Genomic DNA, 26,215 nt, shown 5'->3' on the forward strand with positions numbered 1-26,215 from the left:
TTGAGAACTGCAGTAATTCTGGCTTGTAAAGTGAATCCCGGTTAAACTCAGAAACCATCATTTTGAAGTTGCTGGGTCACTTTACACTCTCACAGCAAAACAGTTCATACTTATCCAATTAACACATTTAGCACCATTTCTTATTACTCCCCATTGTTTCGTTCTGAGCCACTAAGAGCTTTCCTTTTAAGAGTTTTGTTTTAGTTGTTCCAGCTTCTTCCCAAGAGCTGATGACTTAGTGTAGTAAATAAACACAGGACTGAGATTCAGAACACCAAAATGAAAAAGCCCATTTGTGACTAGTATCCCTGTAAATGCCACTTGTCAAAGGCTGCTGGTAAAAACTCAAGAAATCATTGTTTAAACAAAGCATGCTAACAGTTTAAATTACTAAATTGAACTCAATTATATATTTAGATAGTAATTGACAGTGGGGTGCAAAAAAAAAGGAAACCCAATTACACTGCTTGAATTTTTAAATTTGTATAGATGTCACATTTGAATCTCAAGAAATCAAACTCACAAACTCCTTTATCACAGCTCCTGACAGAATTCAAACAAGCAAAAGAAAACATAACCTAGGAAGGCATGAAGCAAATCAAAGAATTAGGCTCTAATTTTTCAGATGTTCTTTGTAAATGAATGATACATGATACGTTCTGGCCATAAAGATCAACAAACCTATGGAAAAACAGAAATTTCTTACAGAATGTTATTTGATCTTTTGATTCCTAGATATCATTAGTTCTAGCTGATGTGTTCAAGAAGTTTTGCTAAATAAAAGTCAATGAACCTAACAATTAACTTGAATGAAGACATGAATTCTGTAATACAGATAATCCAAGTCTGGTACATTTTCATTATGCCAAAGTATTAAGAGGTACATAGGAAAAAAAGCCCACCATATATTTTCTTAAGCATATTTTAATTTTTTGAATTTTGACAATTCAGCTAGTTAACATAAATACAAGAGTAAATGCACATAATTTACAGCCATGTACAGAAATGCAAGAATAGCAAACCTCCCATAAATGTTCAAAAGATATAAGCTCTTTTGAAGCCGATTACTTAGCTATGACTGGCAGGCCATAATTAAATGTTCACATATGCAGGGGGTACACATTCAAAATGTTTATCAACACAAAAGCTGAGTGAAACTAGAACTTTCAGTTTCTAGAAGGAGGAGCAGAAAAATCAGTTTTTAGATTAACAAATATAATGGCATGATGAAGACGTTTGGGCAGAAAGTATGTTAAGTCCATTTATATAATTAAAATCTCTTTCAATTTAAATCTTCCAGACATATGCATATTCCCAGGAATGTTAAAGTCATGATCAATATTAAAGGCTGAACTTGGATTTATCAGCCCTTAAAGGGGTCCCTCTAGTACTAACAGTTTGGGCAGAAGAACATGGAAACAAGTTTAGGAAAAATGTTCCAAGAGTAAATAACAGATGGATTTCTAGCACTTAAGTCTTTCAGGTTCAAGTCAGTTTGACTTCAAACAAAATTAATTTGTTTGACTTCAAACAAATCTAAAAATGATGACGTGTCATACCCCAGCAGTGTTAAGAGTAAACACTCAATTTTTCTAACCATGCAAAGCCTGCTGGCCCTAATATAATAATGCTACTCACAATGGGCATGTTTTAGGAGATGAAAGACTGGATTAAATAACCTAATGATATTCTCCCTTGGTTTCAAAATTACATATCAATCACTTGTGGCCCCTAGATCTAGTAAGGTTGGTTCCACAAAAATTACATACATGATGAAAACTAAGATCAAGCTTTGGTGATAGTTTCTTTTCCAAGATTTAAAAGCGGTTCCCCTGAACCAGAGGGTTGGCAAATCTCAATTTGGACTCTGAAATGTGGGAAACTGTTTCTCAGAGCCACAGTTCCCAGGGTACTAACCACTACTCCATGTCTGCATGTGCTTTCAGGATCTACTGCTCTAGCCTGAATGAGTTCAATTTCATTTTCTGAGAAAATTTTATAATAAAAGCACATACCCATCTGAAAAGTGACTTCTATACTAGAAATAAAAAGGTACCTGATAGAAAGCAGATGAAAACAAAATATACCTTAAAAAGAGTAATGCTTTGAGTATGTTTTTCTTTGAAAACATCTATGTCAACTGAAAACAAATCTCCAAAGAAATATTTCAGAGAGGAACTTTATATACAACTTTTACATATAGTTGTTTTTTTTTTTTAAATTTTTAGTATCACACTTCAAGTAAACTGTTTGTTGGGGGGGGGAGGGGTAGGCAACTTGTTCCTTTCCAGTTGTTGCACAAAGAAACAAAGTCTAGGACTCTTAAGATCTTTTTCCTTCCAATACATACATAACACTTTTAAAAGCTGAATTTGATGTACTAAAGGTCAACAGAAATTTTACTTGCTAAAAAACAGGAACAGAAAGAATACATGTTCATCTATGAAGGACACTTGTTATGAATTTGCTACAACTAAATGTAAAATGTTCCTTAGCTGCTGGTTTTCATATCATTCTTAATCAATGTGGGACACTGAGATCATTAGGAGTAGGGAGAATCTTTGTCCTGCATTCAACACAACTAGTGTTTACAGATCACCACAAGGCAAATGGCACTGTGTTAGGCAGTGTAAGTGGCACCTGAAAAGGTAAACACTATAGATTGAGACTTTCTCTACAAAATTAAATTAAAAACCCACTACTGGCTGTCTTTTTTCTTTTTCTTTTTGGCATGTTCCTCAAATAAATGTCAAAGCTGAAATTCACCACAGAGGGTTTGAGTAATTCCAAAGGTAATGAAACTGTATTTGCCTTTGGTCTCCAAACAGACTGGAATATTTTTAATTCCAATCAAAGCACCTCAAAAACATCCAGTTACTGTTGATTACAAGGAAGTTAAGAAGGTAGAGGAATTTAGGAGGACACTGTTTCATTGGTGACGATAAAGAAAGCTTACAAATGACACATTACAATTTTAGGGGCACTACAGAGTACACAGAATATATAACACGTTTATACTGAAGATCTTCAAAACATACCTAAAGCCCAGAAAAAATGTCATGAACACTGTTTCTGCCTAATACATGACCAATCTTTAAAAAAAATCTTAACATGAAATTCTCTCCTACTCTCACACCTCCTTCCTAAAAGAAGGCCACAAAGTGCATTCACTACGAGTCATTAAGATAAAGCCACTGCACAAAATGTACATTTTGGGTATACAAAATGAGTACCACACTGGAGTTTAGTTATAGAGGCTTTATATACCAGTATAGCAACATCCATAAGGAAAAGTCCTTAACAGAATTACAGAAACATCTCCATGAGGGCCATTCATACAATACATTGAAAGTATTAAAAGGTGCAGTTGAACTCAACAGCATATTGTAAAAGTGATCTCCTATTAGCACACTTATCTGAATCAATGTGGATCTATGATTTCCATTCAAGAAATTAGGACAGAATAAATTTTTTGTCAAAGGCAATTTATTCATTTATAAAGCCCTAACGTGATAAGGATCACAACCTGTTCCTACAGCACAGGGCTCCTTTTCTACAAGGTTTATAACTGCTCCGGGTTATTTCTACTACCACCTTTAAAAGTGTGTAAAGGCCAAACTGAAAATTACCATTTCCTCTGGAAAATAAAGGCAATCTATACAGATCTTTGGAAGTAATTAAAAAGTTCATATTTTTGATATGAAAGCAAACAGAGAAATGTTCACAAGTGGTAAACTTTTCCATTAAGAAAATGACAACCTAGGTATAGACAAGTGAGAATTTAAATTCATAAGTAATCAGTCACTGAAAAGACATCCTGGTGAGTCATGTATCATAAAGTTAGCAAATGTGAATACATGCACAAGTCACTGAAGTGACCTAGAATCAACATTTTATTGGTCTATTTTGTCTGAAACTATTGCCATTTAAATTTGATATAATACTAATGTAAATGTCCAAGTTATGTGTAACACTAAGCACCTGTTTGCATGGAAACCAAAATATTTTAAAGCTAAAAATACAAAAGATCTTTAGACAGTATTTCATTGGTTGTCAAAGAGACTAATGCCAAATAATTACTTTAAAACTACTGTGGTGCCTGATTCTTTTAAGAAAAGGGGAAAGTAATACTGAATTACTGTTGCTATTTTGCAATTTATAGGACTTAAACAGAAGCCAGAAGGTAGAAATGTGTAACTGCCTTTGGATAGTGATGGCACAGTCTGCAAAAAGGATGGTTTTGTTTAGAAGACTGGAGAAGTGCTCGTGAGATAAACACTGTGTGCTGACTGCCACAAATCAACAAAATGCAACTGTGTCTCCTGTGGACATGGTAGAGAAAATGGCAATTTTGAGGAAGGAGTGCTTCTAAAGGCATTTCCTTGGAGGCAGTCAAGTTTTTTCCCCCCACACTACTAAAAGTCTGAGTAATGCGGCATGATTTATTCCTACAACCAAACTTCCACTTAGGCATAGTTACATGTTCCCAAACTATTTTCCTTCTGTCCACCATGCTGGTTTCGCTATTCCATGGTCCACTGTAATCTTTTGGTCTTCCCTCTTTGTATTATGGCAGCCGGATGTTGCTATCCATTAAGTAGGTAGACCACCAGTTCATAAGTGGCCATCATAATGGCTGTGTTTGGAATCTGTCTCACCAGATGAGTTGTTAGACCACGGTAAAGAGACCCATAACCTTCTTCTTGAACAACCAACGACAGTGTCTGAAATAAAGATCTATATTTTGTTCCTTCTTCACGTAGTCTTGTTCTTACAACTTCTGTTTAGGAAAAAAAAAAAAAAACATTTAACTTAAATATTAGTTGTATCTTTACAGCACTCCAAATCCTGAGCACAATTCCACTCACCAGTCTGTAAGCATAAGCTTAGCATAAATAAGGAATGGTTTTTCATCTATAACATACTGAAACCAATCATATTAGAGTAACACCAAGCATAGAAGATCACTAACTAAGATCATGGATACCAATTATAAAATTTTATAGCGGTTCCTGAATGTTTTAAGATGGAATGAAAACAAAAGCATCACTTGTATACTAGGTATCAATGAAAAGGTGGATAGATGGGAGAAGAAAAAGGTGAAACACTAGTAACTGAAATGGAGGTGATATCACAAATGAATACAAAATGATACAGTAAAAAAATAAGCAGAAATGACTTACACAGAGTACAATGAAAAAACAGAATCACTAATTTATTCACAATGGTCCACACATACCAACATGAAATTTCATATCAATAAACCTAAAATGTTTAAATACTAGCTGCCAGCTAAAGTCCCATCTCAGAAATAAGCAAGACAAAACATAAGAAAGGAAGCTTAGGGCTCTACCGTGTTAAAGCACCACATGATGAAGCTCTCGGAAGCCACTGCAGCAGCAGCTCCATCCCCCGCCAGGTAGTTGACCCACAAGGTGTGGCAGACCTCTCTTGACCCACCCGGGAGCAGTGGTATGTTTCAGTAGATCTGCCTACTCTGCTCCCCACTCTGTCTCTGGTGAATCCTCTCATCTACCACACCTCTGGTCTGTACCCCAGTTCTGTAAGCATAAATAAATCTTTAAAAAAAATGAAAGCTTAAAGATATCTTACGATGTTTAAAGATTGCATTTGATCCATTTTTTTTTCTTCTTCAAAAAAATAAGGAAATCTGGGCCAATGGGAGTAAAGTTTTAGTCAGCTGTGGGCAGAGGCTAGGGCAACAGTTTTATTTCTTACAGTTCCTTCTTATTCTTTGCATTTCCACTATTTTTCAAAAGTTTCAACATAATATACCTGATGAAAATGGCCTACAGTCATTTTCACAGTAAATATAAACATCTGAAATCTTGTTTCCTGTCTTAAAAATTCATGCCATTTATATACATTCTATTCCAAAATATCTTGCCTAAAAAATACTTTACCTCTTCTATTAATAACACCTCACTTGAATAGATGGGATACTTAAAACTCCTGAAAATTTTCTCACTTAGGAGGTGGCCATCCTGGTCTTCCATAAAAGCCAGAACCCAAGACAAATTGCTGAAACTGCCCTCTTCTGACTCCTCTAAGGAGGCTGGGAATGGGGTTAGTTCACAGTTCAACTTGGCTAGTTAGTGAAACTCTTTCATTAAAAGAGTTGGTAAAACTTTTAATTACATTGTAAAGCAAATACTCATTTCTTAGCCCTGTTTCATTTTTTCCTGCTATTATTTTAGTTCATCAGTACAATGAAAGTACAATACTTAGATGGAAAAAAAAAAAAAACCAACAAACTAAAAATTCAAACATACCAACAATCAAAAACTACATATAAAGAAAGATGGAGAAAAGAACTGCAAAAATCCTGTGTATTAACCGAATTCTTAAGTGCTTTCCTTGATCATCAATAAATCAGGCTGAAGTCGCAAAATTTAAAGACAGAAATAAGATGAATTGTTTACCTATATTTATCTGTTGACATGAAATAGTACCAAAAAAGTTGGTTTGAGGGATTATAGACTATTTCAAATTAGGGCTCTACACCAAATAGACTATGTGACTTTGAGCAAGTTAAATTTGTTCCCCTTTTGAGACAGAGGACAAGTGTGGTCATGTTCTAGCATAAAATTATCTTTAAATAGAGAATTACAGGATTTTAATGCAGATAAGCAATAAAGCCATACTTTAAAAAATAAAAAAAGGCCCTCCCTGGTGGCGCAGCGGGTTAAAGCACTGCACCGAGAAGCTAAAGCCACTTCCGCATGAGTTCGATTCCCACCTGCCCCGGAGGTGACCATATGGCGTGGCAGACCTCTCCTGACCTGCCCGCTGCTCCCCTCAGCAGTGTACTTCATCGATCTGCCTGTTCTGCTCCCCACTCTGTCTCTGGTGAAGCCTCTCACTGTCCCTGAGCCTCTGGCCTGTACCCCAGTTCAGTATGCATAAATAAATAAATCTTTAGGGAAAAAAAAAACTATGCTTAAAAAAAAAAAGTAACTTGCCCAAAGAATACCTAGCCAGAATTTGACTAATTCCTGAACTAGAGCTCATGATAAGTTACCACCAACTTAATACAGTCGATTAGGCTATACCAACCTATTAAAATAGCCTTATGTTACTTACACAGATTTAATTACATGATGATGAACTCCCAAGAACAGTATTTTGTTTACTGGAACCCAGCAATTTATAAATACTCTAGCAAGCCAAGCTGTTGGTTGGGTGGGAATAAAAATTCTAAACAGCACATTACTCTCATAAACCAGTCCTCTTACCGTGGGGATATGCGATAGTTGTGGCACAGGTTTTTGAGGTGGCAGCAGCTAGCATCATTCCCACAAAATCAGATGCTTCTTTTACAGACTCTTCATCATTTTCCATTGTTGAAGCAGTTTTATATTCCAGTAGTTTTTGCTTAATACTTTCATAAATAACAAAATGGATAACAGTCTCTGATATGCCAGCGTATGACGCAGACATGCCCCTATAAAATCCTCTAAGTCCATCTGTCTGATACACTCTACCAACGCATTCAAAAGCTCCCATTCGCTTTTCCCCACGGTTCCTAAAAAGGAAAAACACACAAAGTCTTATTAAATGAACATAGACAAGTAATACAGGCTGTTAAATAAGGCAAATAAAATATAGTAAAAATGATATTGTAATAAAAAATGACCCTCTAGCTCATGAAGTGAAATAAAAATTTTAAAACATTCATTTTAGATTTCCTATTCTTTGCCCCAAATTTGAAATATTTGTAGTTTACTGGATAGAAAATATACTACATTGAATCTTCAATTCCACATCTACAAATATTAAGCATTTGCTGAGCACTGTGTCCAGGAAACATTCTTCAGTGTTCCTTAAGGGTACAGTTTATATACACATAGAATTTTGATTTTGGAAAAATATTTATACCTTATACCATCTTTCCCCGCAATAGGATCTTATCTATAAGAAATGGATTTCAGTGATATAGATACCTAAGGGGGCCTTCCAGTGGCGCAGGGGTTAAGTCTCAGCACTATCAAGCTGATAGTGGCATAAGTTCAGCATAAGTTTGATCCCCAGCCAGTTAGTTGACCCACATGGTGCAGCAGGCCTCTCCTGTCTTGCCTGCTACTCTCCTGAACAGTGTATTTCTGCTCCTCACTCTGTCTCTGATGAATCTTCTCGTCCCCATCTCTGGCCTACACCCCAGCTCTTGTATGCATAAATAAATAAAATAAACCTTTAAAAAAATTAAAACAGGGCCCTCCCTGGTGGCACAGCAGGTTAAAGCACAGCACTAAAAAGCTAAAGCCACTTCCGCAAGAGTTTGATCCCCGCCTGCCCTGGAGGTGATTGATCCACATGGTGTGGCAGACCTCTCCTGACCCGCCAGCTGCTTCCCTCAGCAGTGTACTTTGTCGATCTGTTCTGCGCCCCACTCTGTCTCTGGTGAACCCTCTCACTGCCCCTGCACCTCTGACCTGTGCCCCACTTCTGTATGCACAAATAAATCTTTAAAAAAAAGAAAAATCTAAAATGCAAAGTTTTAAGCCATTATTATACCAGATGGGATCACCTCTCTACCTTTTCTCCATGCTCCATTCTAAAGGCCAACAAGTAGAGGTGGCAAAACTCTTAAACTGTGCTGCTTTGACCTTCTCAAAGTTCCCAAAATATGCTAAGACCCTATGCTTAGGACTTACAAAGTTGCACTGACTGTCCTCTCTTTGCTTCAAGTGAGCTAAAAACAACAAAAAAAATTCCTTGCCTATTCCTTTTAAAGTCAATCCCCACTCTTTCCTAGTATATCTATAGTACCTAGCAATGTCTGTTCAATAGAGATTTATTGAATGAATATTACTACCTTAAAGTAGTCAGAGGAAAAACAGATGGAAGTTTACAAATATGAGGTAAACCCCACACTAGAACTCTTTCTATAAGGCTACCTAATTTGACCAATGATTCTCAATGCTTCAGTCTGTATAGGTTGATTATGTGGGTTAACAAGTTGTTGGGAGGCTGATTATAATCACCTATCTAGTGAAAGTATCACTCCTTGGGCTAAGTTAATATTCTCTTTTCTTTTTCTTCATTAAACATACAGACTTCACAAAAAACACCTTCTTTCCCATCAATTATCATCTTTTTTGCTTCTAATGGCAGACTAGTTTGAAAAATAAAACAAACAAAAAACAAATTCACTGAATAGAAATTCTCACGGACAGAAACTTAGAGAATAAAATTAGTTGGAACCAACTTTATTTTAACGAACCAACATACCTTGCATCAAGTTGTAATCGAGTCTTTATAAGCCAAATGGGATTGGTTGCTGTGATTGCAGTAAAACCTAAACAAACATGTTTAAAATGAACTCAAGTAAAAATTAAGAAAACACTATTAACTTTAAGATCTTTAAATTACATTAAAGAAAATGTACATAATATTTAAGCTATTAATTGGTGTATGCTTTACACTTTTATCTTACAAATTCATGACCATGAAAATTTATATTTTTAATCTACATCCTCAAATTCTAACCTTAACTAAAAGAATATTTTAAGAGCAAAATCTGCTTATATAAATATATAGATATAAATATTCAGAATATCTCTGGGGGCATCCTGACTTTCTAAGCTGAATTCAAAAACCCATTGCTAAGGACAAAATTAGAAATTTTATGTATTTCAAACGTTTTAGCATGCAAACTCTTAAAGCTGCTACTTGGGGGCCAATTGTCATCACAAATCACTATGTTCAAAACGGATTCTATATAAATTTCAGCATTTACTAATATCTGACCATAAATTGATTGTGTATCAGAATCTGTTTAGACTTATGAATACTTTATAATAAACATACACTTGGCTACTATTGTTAAAATAATGGTATCATAGAGAAAAGTTTTTGTTATAATTTATAGGACAGATCTGGTTTTTATCCATTTGAACACATAAACTCAAAAGTTCAAAAAAATTACAAATTGGAACTTCCCTCTCATTTTTACAGACACTGAAAAAGGAAACTCAGGAGAGAAGGTAGTTCTAAGTTGAGTTTAAAACCAATCATGATACACCATCAGTGCAAAAGGATGGTCACCTAAGATGGCTCACTACAGGTAGTAAATTAAGATCCCTGGACAGTATGTTTCTAGGCTAGTAGTTATATCTTTTACTTGCTGTCACCCTGGTGTTATGAAAAAATAGCAGACTATCAAATGCAATCTTACTGATGGGAACCTGGGAAGACTGCTTCATCTATCCAAAAATGGTTTTAATCTATCTTTAAAACTTCACAGAACTACTTACATCAAGCTAAGCTTATTCAACTGGACTTTAAATTTGATGAACAGTTACATGCAGAAATGTGTAAAGATATTAACTGTTTTATTATTTTCTATCAAATACTAGTAGATCAAGCATTGTTTTTAGAAAGGTCGAATGTAATTAGCACATTTACTATGATTAAAGACTTTCAGGAACAAAAAATGCTATGGTGCACTTAATTTTCTTTTAAAGTTAACATAGTGCAGAAGCAATCATGGCCTTTCTTGGCTTTCAAAGTTAGTATGGGTACATCTAAAAATGCAAAATTATTTACTACATTGTTTACAAGTAAAAATTTAGTTTCACAGTTCCTTCCTTTCTATAATGACAGATAATTAGCTAACTCAAATTTTACTGCCTTAATCCACTGTTTTAAAACTATAGGACAGCCAGATGTTTCACAAAGAGATGTTCAAATTATATTTATCTATCTATCAACAAGATAAATGAAATAAAAGTCTGGTTTGGTAACTCTACTAGTTCTGTAATGGTTACATAGTCTTTCTTTTAAATGTTTTTAACACTATACACATACATCTAAAACTGAAATGGGAAAAACAATTTGTAAGCATCAGTCAATATTAAAATAATAAAAATTTAAGGTTTGGGGCAGGTTACCAGGAACATTTTAAAATAAAAGATAGTATGTATATATATATTCTTGATTAAAGGGAAGAAACCAAAAATACAAAACTATCAGAACAGTTTAAATATTTGTTTGAAAAAGGTTTTTCTTACATGCATGGCATAACTGAGAATAAGGTTATATATATTTTTTTCTTTAGAATCTGATTTTTTAAGAGAAGAAAATCAAACTAAAGATATTCAAATCATATTTTAAAGTAAGTATGTAACATTCATCAGTATTTTTGTCATATTTCTAATGAGCCTTATTTTAAAGCTTATTTGCATTAGCTAAATATCTGTACAGAAATATTAGGGGTTTAGTAGTCAAAAGTCATTTAGCAGCACAAAAGAACAAAATATTCTGCATTATTCACAATGATTCTCTATTAATCATTTCTGAAAATTTTAATTTGAGAAAAATATTTGCTTTTTATTAAACTTTGAAAACCTAAAACTGGGAATCCTTATATAAAATTAAAAAAATTAAAAACTTATCTAGGTAAAACTCTCAATCTATTGCAGTTTTATCTGAAAAAGTGAGCAAAGTTTTCTTTTAAACTTAGTATCCAACCTTACTACTTTCCCAAGTCACAAATTCCTCAATTAGAGGTTGAAAAAAATCTTCATACATATATTATAACATTTATAACTGCTACTAGGAATAAACTTTTAAAGTACCTATAAATTATAGTTATTCTTTATACATATTAATAAATAACAACAGGAAGCAAACAGGTATTGCTCACTTAACCAAGATTCATTTCCAGACATAAATTAACTTATGGAACAGGACACATTAAAATTTAGGTAACTGAGAGAACATTCTCACTTATTCCTATAATCAGTAGCCTGCATTTACTATAGTTATTTTGGGTTCCCAACAATAAGCTAGCTCTTAATAAAGATGATAATCTAACTGCCAGCAAACCATAAAGTGAAGAATCAAGGCATAATCCCCAGTAATAAACTAGCTCTTAATAAAGACACTAATCTAACTGCCAGCAAACCATTCAGTTAAAGCATCAAGGCATAATCCATAGATTTTTAGCTAGTGGTCCTTAACCAGTTAAAACTCTTAATTCCTTGAGTTTTATGCTATTTCACCTAAGCAAAGACACTCAAACTAAGTAGGCATTATTAAGCTGGAATCTATTAATTAAATCTGGGAATCTATTAATTAAAAAATGAAGCTAATGGGAAGAAACAAACATATTATTTAGTATTATATATAGTAAGGCAATTTGAAATTGACAAATAGCCAAAACTAAACATATCTTTCTACGACTTCTGAGACATACATACTTCTAAGATAAAGATATTGGGAATTCTAAATCCCTAAAATTTAAAAATTTCCTACTACTTTTAATGGTGGCATTGTGACACTTTGATAATATGCTAACTCATACCAATATTCTGAACACCGAGTTCAACATTAAAACTGACATAGAGGTATAGGAAGATCTTTTTGAAGGTGAAGAAGAATTAAGATAGCCTAGAATCAGTTAGAGCAAAGTGACCATACTGTTAGTAGTGTGGTTAGTACTTTATTAAAAAGTGTTCAAACACTTTTAAAATGCAATTTTTTAAGTTTTACTTCATCTAAGACCCCCATCTGAAAATGTAAATCAATCAAATGTAAATCAAATGTTTAATGTAATGTAGAAACATTAAAATAAATCCTGTCTAAAGTAAACTTGCTGAAAATGTCCATTTCATTAAGTGAGTGATACCTGTATTAATGCATTTTCCAGAATTTTTTATTTCGATTAACTTCAGAAAGAACAAAGCCCACCTAGCCTTCTAAGAGAAATGTATTAAACCACCCCCCAAACTCCCACACATCTAATTAAAACTAAAACAGCTAAGATCTTGTATATTACTATCCTGCATTTATTTGGAAAGTAATGGTACAACATTAAGATCAATGTTTTTGCAGGAGAGTAAAAGTCAAGTATCAACAGAGTGGAAAGCACGGTGATAAGATTTTTTAAAATGTTATGCTGAGTAAAAAGCATTACTATTCTTTTCTAAAGGTCGCAGGATGGTCTGATATCACTTAAAACTATGTATATAAAAAACTATTCTCAAATTCTTTGGAGAGCAGGGCTATATGGCCTAGTAGAATACCCCAGGCTTTTATTATACAGTGACTAAAGAGTTATCCCATCCATCCTTCTAAAAGGAATATTATGAAAGGGTCAAACTTAAAATACTCAATGCACACACAAATTCAGGAAATAAAGAGTTCATTTCCCGCCTTTTATTAATTCCATAACTATTATAAAATCCCAGGGTGTGTTCTTATACTAGAGGCTGCAAGAGATGCTCAGATCAGTACTCACGAGGTTTAAGTTAGTCCATATTTCTACAGGAAGTGACCTGCGGATGGGGAGCATGAGATGACACGATCTCACTCTTTTCTCGGGAGAAATGTACAGTAAATGCCTAAAATAGACACAGGCTTTTCTGTATCATAACAACAAGCAGTGACCTCATCAGAAACATGTGTACAAAATGAATCCCATTGGAAGGATTTGAGAAATATTTACTGTGAGATCTAAATTTTTTGAAAATTTAAAGTTAAAAAAGAAAAAGAAATATCAGAATGGGCCTTAACTTTTTTTAAAAAATGCACCGAGTACTGAAAATTCTGCCACCTGCAGCAGTTTCAGAGTCCACATACTTACCTAAAAGAAGACCATTTACTTTAAAGAAAAAATGCTAACCTTGTCAATGGGAAATCTAAGAAAGTATTTAGAGGGGATATTCATATCCCATTATTCTTCCATTATTATCTATGGCAATCAGAGTTGAAATAACAATGTTTTATTTAATAATAAGCTTATTCAGTAAATCTTTACCCCCCCAACACCCTATTCAAGTAACTTCATTTGGTAACTATAATTACTTTTATAAAATAAAGTATATGTCACTACAATAGTACCTTTCACCTTTTGCACTATTGCCAGTAATATTGCACATCCATTTTTATGGAATATTTTGGATTATTTTCTACTTAATTTCTTGTGTTCTACAAAACAAAAAACAGGAAGAATGTTTACACACAAACACACAGAACATCTGTCAAACCAGCCATTGGGCTGAACGAACGGCCATGGACAAATAAAATATTCTAAAAAGTATTTCATATTTTTAAGACAAAATTTCTATCAAATGAGTCAAGTCGTAACCATTAATAATAAACTGAGTCAAATAGAAAAATGTATCTTGAAAAATAACAGTGAGTGCTAATAAGCAAATAAAACCCAGTAGGTATATAGTAAATGCTAAATAATTACAATATTTATATTGAAAAAACTGAGCAATAACTTTGAGTATAGTCCAATAAAATTAATTTCCTTAAAATCTGTAATGTGATATACAAAAAAGTATACACTCTTGAAAATTGCAAATTAAAGAAAAAGTAAGTGTATAATACTATTTTTTGTATACACATTTGTATCTAAGTGTATACAGAAGGATATGCACGGTCATTTACACAAAACTACAACGCTCAGAAACCAAATATCCTCAACTGATAAGCAACACGTAGTATGTCAAAGGTGATATAGAAAAAGTAAAAGGTAAGTAAACCAGAGTCAACTGTACTTAATTCCATTAAATAGTATTCTTAAAATCATACAAATTTTTCAATGTAAAATTCATAGTTCAATTTTAGGTTTATAAATTCTCCCTTGAAACAGCAAAGCAAAAAACCAAACAAACAAACAAACAAAAAAAGCCCACTTTAAATGATGAAAAGTGTTACTAACACTAAAGTTTTTATAGATGAAATGTGAAATATAGCTGAATTGGCAGATTACTAGAAATTAAAATTATATACCAGGTGCATTATTATAATATGTGTGCAACTGATGTGAAACAATCTTGTAGACAGTATCTTTAATGGTCTATTTTAGTGCATTTTTAAATACTTAAGTGACAAGGTTAGCATTTTTTTTTTTTTGAATACCCAGTCTAAAAAAAAAAAATGATTTTTCACGTAACTGCCTCTAAGCACTTTGCCCCCCAATTCATATTTAGAAAACTTCCACAAATGAACCTGAAGAAATACAGCACAATCTGGTCTAGAGTATTTCAAGAATGAAGGGACAAAAGCTACCTTAATGAGTATGCATGGGGCCATTTAGTTTTACCAATCAGGGAGTTATATATGAAAACTATAAAGCTAAATATTAATGTTCTTGAATAATGCCAACAAAGCTCTAAAAGCATAATTCTCAGAAAAATGTGACCGCAATAAATGGAAGAAGACTTTTCAAATTACAAGTATAAAGTATAAAATAATCTCTGAACAAGGGTTCAATTTGCTAAAATTCAAGTAATTTAAATTAGAAATAATATCAATGTATAGATAAAAAAAGTTAACATTTGTACACATTTGAGAAAAAATATAAGTAACAAATTCTTTGTAATGTGATACAAATACAGTAATAAAGTCTGCTGATAGTCTAATAAAAAAGTTCCAATGGGAATTAAGATATTCTTACACCCTAAATTAATAATACTGAATATATAACAATAACCCTCAATTTAAAATGAATGATCATCTACTTTCTTGATTTCAATTCTTTAAAAAATGATGAACATTTCTTCACAATTTTCTGGGGTTAAAAACTGAAACCAAACGCTGGTATTCTACAAGTAAATTCATAAAGAACCTAGTACAAATAGTTATTTACTTTGTCACTGGCCTTATACCCACTCAAATTTGCAAAGGGAAAATCATATTTATCCATATTCAACATCTATTAAAAAGTACATTAAAAAATAAATCTAGTTGTAATTAGATAATCTCCACAATGTGAAACAACTAATTCTAAAAGTTTCATATCTATGTAGACCAACCTACGTATTTTAAGGATAAAGTAAATGGAGGTTCATATACATCACCTCGCTAGCTTCCCAGCATCTTTCCTCACTGGTAAGTAAGAATGTCACCACCTTGACCCTTAAGGTTTCACTTCCTACTCTTAAAACTTTAATGAGTCATTCAACATTTCCTAACTATAAAGGCGTTGAAAATTTTCAAATAATGTACATACTACATTTATTATATGGCTACTGACCTTTCAGAAATTAGTATTTCTAACCTGTACTTGATTAAATATGTGGTTCAAATTGATCCAATTTACTTCTAAGCAGAAAATGGTTAACAGTTTAAGACATTATTAAGCAGATAACTGACAACTGATCAGCAGCTGATCAAAGTAGCTTAATTTCTTTATAAAGTTAAACCATAATTTGGGAGTGTGAGATATAGTTAAATATGCAACACATCTCAGTAAACTATTGAGAATTTTGAAGGAGAACCAATGGTCAAGGCTTGTCTAACATGCAAGACAGCAAATGATTCCAGAACCAATTTTCCAGTTTATTATCTTTAAGGGAATGAAATCAGAGGTGGAAAGCTAGCTATTTTAATTTACAACTATATTCATCAATGGTGACAGAAGAGTTCTTGGAAAACATTTTTATAGCAAGCATGTACACACAGCCAGTGCCTAATTTTGAGTGCTATGTAGGGTGATTTGTGGATATGTTAAATACATTTTTCAAAATATGTATATTTTAGTAACTCAGTTATCAGTAACGCATCACTCACAAAAATTTCAGCATTTGAGCACAGGATAAAATGAATACTTTACCAAGAACTGCTGGCACATTTCAGACAGAAGCCAAAACATGCAGCAAAAAGGGAAAAGGCACTAACAGAAATTGAGGAGAGAAAAACAAATTATAGCTCCATAACTTATTTATAGTGTAATTAAGAATGGATTCTTAAGTCTGTTCAAAGTGATCAGTAAATATTCAGTGGTCTACACAATGTATATATTACCTGCATGCTATCATTTCTCTTTACAAAAAAGTTAACTGACAATAGATTTTACATATGCATCCTGATCAAATTTATTATATACTAGTCAGTATAAAAATCATGTTTGCAGATGCTAACCAATAAAAAGCCCATAAATCACCTTAACTTTCAATGTAAATTCATCATCATTCACTATTAAGTCTCTAAGTTTCAGGAAAAATTTTTATTTTTTATATTATATATTCATACCTGCCATTGCAGCTGAAATCATGTGTACCTGGGTAGAATCTGGATCAAATACACCATTCAACTTTTCCTTGCAGTTTGAATAAGCAGCAAAATATATTGCTCTAAAAAAAATATTTAAATTTTATCAATAAGCATGTTGTTTAATTCACAAGATTTGAATGACATGTAAATTAATCTTTATAATTTTAGAGTAAAGAAACCTCAAAACAAAGTCTCAGTCACAATGTCATGTAAATTGTTACACTCTTACCATAAAGGCACTGAAGTACTTTATTATTGGCTCATTAAGAAAAAAAAAGCTCAGATGTAAAGTTGCTAGCATCTTCAAACAGAGTAATCCTAACACTCCAGCAGCAACTGACTGACAAATCAAGTGTTAGAAAGAGATTTTAATCATTGGAAAACCTACGAATAAGACTGGAAGGCTTTTATAATGCGATGGTCAAATTAAATACACTTGTGGAATGAGCACTTAAAACTGGTGGGGGAGGACGGTAGAAATGAATAATATGTACTAAAGTATATATTACAACAATTTGAGACTGTGGATATACTTAACATCGTAGTTCATGGGATCCTTAAAAAACAACTCCAGAAGAAACCAGTTCCATTAGATCAGATCTCGTTTGCCAGCATTTATAAACTTGCCGCTAAGTCTAAATATTTCTCCTATTAATTTATTAACTATGACTTCATGATCCCAATTACCTCATTATTTAGCTTGTACTGAATTACCGCTTATTGTTTCAAGCATCCTGCTAACTCCCAATAATCCTGATTTACAGACAAGAGTCTTGCTATTGTGTCTCTTATAATGTGCTCATGAAAAAAGGAAAGAATGTAATGTAAAATGCAACGATTTACTTTATGAGGGAAAAAAAGGATATTTAATGATCCCTAATCACTAGAAGAATATACATTTTTAGAAATAAGAAAAAAGATGCCACCTTGAGAAAATGAGACATATAGGCAATTCACCGAAGATATACAAGCAACAACTCAAGACAGAATGACTACAGCAAAAATTAAAAACAGTAAAAATCATGTTTGATCTACTTGACTAGTGTTAAAAGACATGGATAACAGTCAATGTTGGTGATATGTGAATAAAGTACTTAAAGTAAGTACTTAAAGTAAGTGTACAGCTATGTTCACAAAACTATTACTTTTAACAACAAAAATCTGGTAATAATTGTAAGGTATACCAATAAGGCAATGCTTACTAATGAAGGGATGGTCATATTACATAATTTAAAAAAAAACAAAAAACACAGATTTTCAAGGAAAAAATCTTCAAGTAGAATTTGGTAAAATATTTAATATGATGCAATTTCTGTAAGTGATAGGTAACAAATATTTTTAAGTGCATAAGCCATGAAAATTAATATACCAAACTATAATAACGGTGATCTATATGGAAAAAAAAATTGTGGGAAGGTGCATAGGAAGAGAGATGGTATGTTAAAGGTGGAATTTAAGCTATATTTTCAACATTTCCTTTAGTTTTTACAATGGGGGTGAAATTTTGGATGATTTCTCAAAAAAAGAAAAAGGCCCATAAAAAGTTGAAACCCAATGAATAATGAGACAAAGATAGAGACAATTGGGTATGCATTTTCATGCTGGTTGTGAATTGTACACAGTGACCCAGCCTGGAAGAAGTCAAAAGATAAAGCAATATGAGAAAAGTTAGCAAATTAATGAGTCAAGTTCTTTTGGCTTCTTTTTGGTAGAGAATGAAACTATATTATTTGTATGGTTTGTTCCATAAGCTAAGAATTAGGCAGAGTTCTAGAGATTCAGATCTTTACTTTTTACTGCTAGTCCCTTTCTCTTTTCTTTTTGAACCTGGTATAATCTGCACATTCTCCAAGAGGTTTACTGACACCTGCTACATCACAGCCACAAGTTTGCTTTACTTGTTTTTTTTTTATTTGCTTGTTTGTTTTATTTACCTGGAAGGGGCCACCCCCACTAAATTGGGGCCTAATCCTCTAAACAAAGAACGAGGTCCTTCTTTTTCCAAAATCATCCTGAAAAGGAAAAAAATATTGTTTAGAAAGGAACGTCCTTCAAAGTCTTGTACTTCATTTGTACCAAACTGAGACAGTGTAAGCTTCATGTACGTTATGATGCTCTATTTCGTTTTCCTTATTTAGGAAAATGTTTTTCTTGATATAGAATAAATTACTGAAAACTAACATATTTCCTTGTCATAATAAAAAGAACTCCATTCAGAATTTTGCCTAAAAATTTAAAAAACTAAGAATACCAATTTCTACATTTTCATGTCATGCTATTCTTTAATTACCTCCATTTTATCATCTTTACCTCTAAGTTCAATTACCAAAAAACATGGTTCCTTTCTAGTATCTGAAGGCCTTTTCTCAGTATTAGATAACCTCTTAGTACTACAGCATTACCTCATCCAACCATGTCAGTGAAATGCTATGGGAAAACCTGTCATTCAACATTGTTTAGGGGCACTAAAATAGTTGGCCTATTATTATTTCTCCTTCTACTCTGTTAACTAGACTAAGCAGAACAATTAAATGTAAAAAAGAGGGTGAAGAAATTTGTTGCCCAGTTGTGGAAAAAAGATTTTACTGACACAACTAATTTAACAGACCATACTAATTAAAGTCCCAAGTTCCAAGTTGTGGGATCTGACTTCTCAGTTACTAAGCCCAGTCTGGCTGTTGACTAGCTGTAAGAACAAAAAAATAATTACTTTTCTTTTACCCTTATTTTCACCAGCAAGTTTTTCACTAGGAAAAAAACAAAAACAAAACAAAACAAAAAACAGAACACAACAGTACTTTTTTTTTGTTACTGTATTAAATAAATTTATAAAGAGCTTGAAAGAATCTGACAAACAAGCCAGCACTTGACATCTCTTAGCTTCACTATTACCATTACTGCTACTTTACTACACTATTAGTTTATACATTGTTTACAATGTAGATTTCTCTCATTCTATCCAAAGTACCCTGATTGTCTAAGTATAGGACAATGTTTAGGTACCAGATTAAAAAGAAACAAAGTAAAAAATGACAAACTGTAAAGTACATTTTGAAGACTCTGTGACAGTTAACCATTTCTATATTGAAAGTCATTTTAAGAAATTAAAGAAGTTTTTTTTTTTAAAAAAATAAGACATTTGCTAAAACTCACTATTTTGCATATATTTTCATCTAATTTATAGACCACTACAGGTTTATCCACTAGCCACCTGAGTGACAATAAGAGCCCAAAGGAAACTCCTGAAGTTCCTAGGTAAGAAGTCATGAAACACTTCATGCCCACTAAGTATGTATATAATCAAAAGACAGAGTAACATGGGCTGGCAAGAATGTGCAGAAACTGATAATCTCATTCATTGGTGGGAATGTCAGCCACTGTGGAAAACAGTCTGGTAGTTCCTCAAAAATGTTAAACACAATTTACCTTATGACTCAGCAATTCACTTGCAGTATATCTTGGAGATATCAAGAGAAAAGACATCACATGTCCCTATAGGAACAGTATTCATAATACCCAAGAAGTGGAGACACCCCAAATATTCAGTAATGCTAGTGAGTAGATAAGTAAATTGTAGTGTTAACTATGGCAAGAAAACGACTGCAACATGACGAACCTTGAACAGTATGCTAAGGGCAAGAAACAAGACACAAAAGAACACATACTGCATAACTCCTCTTACATAAAACGCCTAGAAGAGGCAAATCTATAGTGACAGAAAGTAAGATTAGTAGTGGCCTAGTGCTCAGGGGGCGGAGGAATGGGAGAGAATGAGTGATTTCTTGTTGTGGGGATGGTGAAAAAGTACTATACTTAATTTAAAAGGAACAACTGAACTGTATACTTTAAGTGAAAGTTATAGTATGTATATTAACAAAATAAACATGTTGGAAAAGCAAACAAAACAAAGTAGGCAGTCATGAAACAGTTCCTGAATAGGGACACAATGGAAATAAGAGTGAAGGGATAGTTAGATGAGAATGCAGACTTTAAAGTCACCTGTATATTGATGACAGAAGAAATGCATTAGAGTGACTTCATATATGAGGACCTGAAAAACTAAGAAATTAAAACGAGTCCAGAGAGATTCCTACAGTTCCTGTAAGGAAAGTCAGAGAAGACACAAAAAACACTGAAAAATAGAAAACATGGGCCCTCCCTGATGGTGCAGCGGGTTAAAGCACAGCACTGAGAAGCTAAAGCCACTTCAGCATGAGTTTGATCCCTGCCTGCCCCAGAGGTGACCACGTGGTGCCGCAGACCTCTCCTAACCCACCCGCTGTTCCCCGCATCAGTGTACTTCATCAGTTGGCCTGTTCTGCTCCCCATGAATCCTCTCACTGCCCCTGCACCCCAGCTCTGTATGCATAAATAAATCTTAAAAAAAAAAAAAAACACATACATATACATTATATATATATACGTTTTCTAATTTTAAAATCTATATTATATATTTTATACACATAGTACTGTCATAAGTCTAAGGAAGAATTTTATGGAAAGGTACTCAGTAATGTTGAAATCAAGGTATGAAGGCACGCATTATTCAGAAGTATTTTTAACCATGGCATTTTATTCTATTCATGTACTCTGAAAGTTTGAAAAAAGACTGATGAAATCTTTTGTTAGTAAAAGTAAACACAGTATGCGTTTATTTGCTACAAAAATAAACACTACTGAACTAAGTTCAAATAGATTATGTCCCAAGTGAGCTGATAAGGCAGACATACAAGGCATTCAGTTACATACCTAAGTTTAAACATGTAAAAACTAACTGCAATAGATCTGAAATGTTAAACCAAAAGTTAACATAATGAAATTTGGTAAAATAGAAAAACACATCTTTTTCAAATGGTCAAGATATTTCAGAGAAAAAACAAGTCACATTTTAAAATATGTAGAAGCTTACTTTAAAACTTAATTATGTTTCAGTCATAGGAAAATCAGACTGCCATTAATAGGATGCGCTTAACTTGTATGAATACTTTAGAAAACTAAAAACATATTCATGAATCAACATTTATCATCACTGCACAAAAATAAGTAATCCAGAAAATACCTATAATAGCTTTATAAAAGAATATCCATCAGATAAATGTAAAAAAATATTCCAAATACACACGATTTGGAAATAACATTTTATATTATCCAAATAACTATTCTTCTACATTAGGCATTATCATTTCTAATGAATATAACACAGAGAAACTACCACTAAGTTTGTCAAGAACCTCTTAATATGTGGCAGAATATAAATAACCAACCATAGGCATCACCAAAGTAGGCACTAAAAAAGAACCATGAATACTGTGCTCTCACTTTAAGCAGTGGAGTGGTCCAGGAGACATTACTCGGTTGACACTTGCTCCAGCCACGGTGTTCAGCTGAACTTCAGAGATATAAAGTGTCACAGAAGATGACTGTAGCCGTGTTTTTACAACTTCCAGTGGACATGTCAGAATAGCTCCCACTGTACCACCACATCTGCCAAAACAATGAAGAGAACAAAACTTAAACCATTTAAATTATCAATTAGGACACATACATAAAGCTGATGAAGTGGGTTTTTTGGACAACATACTACACATTCAACATATTACACATTTCTTACTATAGAGGACTAAGTGATTTTTTTTAATGTTTCATTTACTGGCCTGCATTCAGACATATTTTATAGCTAAAAAGAACTAAGGTTTACTATCTACCTAAGAAGAATAAAATTAGCTAAAGAAAATTCCAAATAGTACATGTTGTTACTAGACTTTACTGATAAGATACACACTGCAGTTTTAAATATTGTTCTAAGAGCTTATTTGTGCTCCTTACCCAGATATTATGGTTCTGTTAATACCAAGATCATTATTTAAGTCCTATCCTTTCTCTTAAGCTCCTATCATCTTTCAAAACTTCAGAAATGATCTTTGCAACAGTTTGAAATAAACACTGATGGATATTAATTCATATTTCTCCTACTTTAATATCCAAATATTCAGAATGTTTTAGATTTAAAAAATGACATTTAAGACTAGCAATTATTACCTGTTAAGACATATATGTGATCTGTATAAAGTGGACAGACTAAAATAATCAAATTTAAATACAAAAACGGATGAACAAAGCAACAAAATTGAATTCTTAAAGTATGGCATCATCTAATCATTTTAAACGTATGTAAGAGATAAACTGCGTAATTTTTCTTTATAACAGTGGGGAAAGAGTTTAAAGCATTCATAGCTGTCCAATAAAGTTCTGAGAAATACTTTCTAGCCAGAGGAAAACTGCCTGGCACAGGTCTTAGAGTACAGTGAAAGAGAAAAGCAGATTAAATCAGAATAACATTTTAGACCCCAAAGTGATTAGAGGAAGAAAAAAAAAAATGCAGCCCCCTCACAAAATATTAGCCTACCTCCAAAATTTAGAAAATGTATTATGTAAATTATATAAGGAAAGCAAGACTATCAACATCACTCCAAATAAAATTTAAGTCATCATAAAGAAGGAAAAAACATTAAATAAGATACTAATTTGATGAGTACATGTCATCAAGAAAATAAAACTGAAACAAACTTTCTTTATAAAAAAATAATCAAAACTGTATACAACAACTTAAAAAATGCATCATGGAATTAAATGTCATTCAAGAAATACAAGGTCAATGTAACATATAACCTAGCCATACTGTGCACAATAAAGTAGGCACTGACCAGTTGTTTAACAAAATATAACTACAGATTGAGAGAATGGAAAGATGAAGGAAATAAGGAGCAGTATAAAGAACTAAATCCTCATTTACCAGAACAGGCAGTATGAAAGAAAAACCCAAAATAAATAGCTAAAATAGGATGTTTCCACTGGGAAGTAGCCATGGGATAGGGCAGCTACTAGGGGATGCTGTTTTATATTATTTCAGCAGTTCAGTTTTTTTTTTTTTAAACCACATGTATACATTTACTTTTAAATTATTTTTTTAAAGGCTTATTTATTTATGCATACAAGAACTGGGGTACAGGCCAGAGCTGTGAGGAGGTGGGTGAGAGGACCCACCAGAGACAGAAAGGGGAGCAGCAGAACAGGCAGAGTGACTTTAACACACTGCTAAGGGGAGCAGTGGAAAGGCCAGAAATCTGCCAGGTCATGTGGGTCACCTCCCTGGCCAGGCATGAAACTTGAACTCCCTGTGCCACCAGGGAGACCCCTAAATAGTATGTATTTTTAAGTGGAGAATATATGGTTGATAACTTTTTTCAGAGATAGCAGATTTACTGAAATACACTGCTAAGGGGAGCAATGGACTAGACTCCACTGAAAAAATGTGTATAGTGTGCTCTTTAACCCAGAGCTCTAGAGTGAATTCTGAATACAGTCTAATTCTCTCCATTTCTACCCATCTCTGAGTCACTTGATTTTACGAGGTTACTGTATTATCCTTCTAATTAATTACTGTCTCCCTGCGTGCCCTACTCCCGCCAATCAATCTTCAGTACCCAGAGTAATTACATTAAAAACCTCTATTTCTTCACCTAGCTCTTTTCTTCCTTTTTGTCAGTGGCTTTCAAATCTTTGACTTTAACCTATGAGAAATATTTTACATCAAGGTGCAATATGAGGCTAAGAAATTAGGAAGAGGCAAGGAAGGATTCTTCCTTCGAGCTTTCAAAGGGAACACAGCTTAGGATCTGTAGCCTCTAAAACTGTGAGAGATTAGGTTTCTGTTGTTTTAAGTCAACAAGCCTGTAGGACTTTGTTACATGAAACACAGTAATTTTAGTCACATGTTACGGTCTATCTTCTACCCAGGCCCTGACTATGTATCTTATAATATGAAAATGAGAGCAATAACAAATCCTGTATCCTTAACACTTGGAACAGTATCTAACACATAATTAGCACTCAATAAATAGTGGAAAGAAAAAAAAAACATGCAATATATTTACATGCATATAACAAACATTTTCTAAAATGCTATTTGCCTTTGTTATATACAATACACTAATATTTTAAAAAAGTTGGTCACAAACTAAATTGATTTCATAATCTACTAATGGGCTGTTATCCACTTTGATACACACTGTTCCGTATTAATTACATGCAATTTAATCAGAAAGAGCAGGGAAAATTTTTTCTTCTGTTTTATTACACATTTTATGTAGCTTGTGAGTAGAGGTATTTCTATGGACTAGTCAATTTCATTCAAGATTAAAGCAGAATGCTAAAACTAGAAGTTGGGGACAATGCATTTTTAGCTTCACAAGAAAATACGTAAGAGCCCAAGTTAAGTAAGCATACACTACTTGTCTCATTAATGAGTCTGCAAGATATGGATAACAGAATTCTATATAAATATAGTAACATTTAAAATTATTTGTCTTATTCCACAAGAAAAGTTCATTAGCAATGAATATTGATGTAAATATTTTAATGCTTATAATGAGCAAACTCCTCATGAACATAGATCCATATAATATAATGCTTTAAAATATAGCAAGGTATAAATGTAGAATGCACCAAGGCTGACAAGAATCCAGAATCAAAAAGGGGAAGAGGGTCTCCCTGGTGGCACAAGAGGTTAAGTGTCAGCACTATAAAGCTATCTGCAGATCCTTGGCCATGAAGCTAACCCACATGGTGCAGACCTCTCTAAGTCTCGCCCACTGCTTCCCACCCGCCTCCCATTCTCAGCAGTATATTTTAGTAGATTCACCTGTTCTGCTCCTCACTGTCTCTGGTGAATCCTCTCACCCTCCTGTACTTTGGGCCTACACCCCAGTGCTGTATGCATACATAAATATTTAAAATAAACAGAGGGTAAGAATATGGAATGGAATAGGCTGTGTAGAAGATTCTGCCATTTGCAAAAAAATTAATGAACCTGAAAGACATTACACAAAGAAAAAAACTGCATGATCTAGCTTCAATGTGAACTCCAACAAGGTGGAGCACATTGAAGCAGAAAGCAGAACACTGGTTATGGGTTGGGGTAGAAGATAGGGAAAATGGGAAGATGCTGGTCACAGGGCAGAAAACTATAGTTAGGTAACACAAGTTAACTCGAAAGATCTAAACGATCTAATGTGGAGGCACAAGTATAGCTAATAATACTGCACTGCGTACTGAAAATTTGTTAGAAGTGCATTTCAGGTGCTCGCATCATTCACAGAAAAATGTTAACTACGTGAGATGATGT

General features: G+C 33.4%; 1 protein-coding gene across 1 annotated transcript in view; it reads right to left on the reverse strand.

The window, feature by feature from the left end:
- Nucleotides 1-2,203: 2,203 nt before the first annotated feature.
- The window catches only part of SLC25A36 (solute carrier family 25 (pyrimidine nucleotide carrier), member 36), a 31,830-nt gene continuing 7,818 nt past the window's right edge, over nt 2,204-26,215 (reverse strand). The window contains exons 2-7 of the mRNA XM_004682154.2: nt 22,351-22,515; nt 18,966-19,043; nt 17,011-17,111; nt 9,253-9,319; nt 7,257-7,546; nt 2,204-4,780 (exon numbers count right to left, since the gene is read on the reverse strand). Coding sequence (XP_004682211.1) covers nt 4,587-4,780; nt 7,257-7,546; nt 9,253-9,319; nt 17,011-17,111; nt 18,966-19,043; nt 22,351-22,515 — 895 coding nt within the window. The 3' untranslated portion in view covers nt 2,204-4,586. The remainder of the gene's footprint in view (nt 4,781-7,256; nt 7,547-9,252; nt 9,320-17,010; nt 17,112-18,965; nt 19,044-22,350; nt 22,516-26,215) is intronic.

The sequence above is a fragment of the Condylura cristata genome, unplaced genomic scaffold (genome assembly GCF_000260355.1).
Source record: "Condylura cristata isolate star-nosed mole 26May11 unplaced genomic scaffold, ConCri1.0 scaffold00014, whole genome shotgun sequence".
In the NCBI taxonomy this organism is placed as follows: Eukaryota; Metazoa; Chordata; class Mammalia; order Eulipotyphla; family Talpidae; genus Condylura; species Condylura cristata.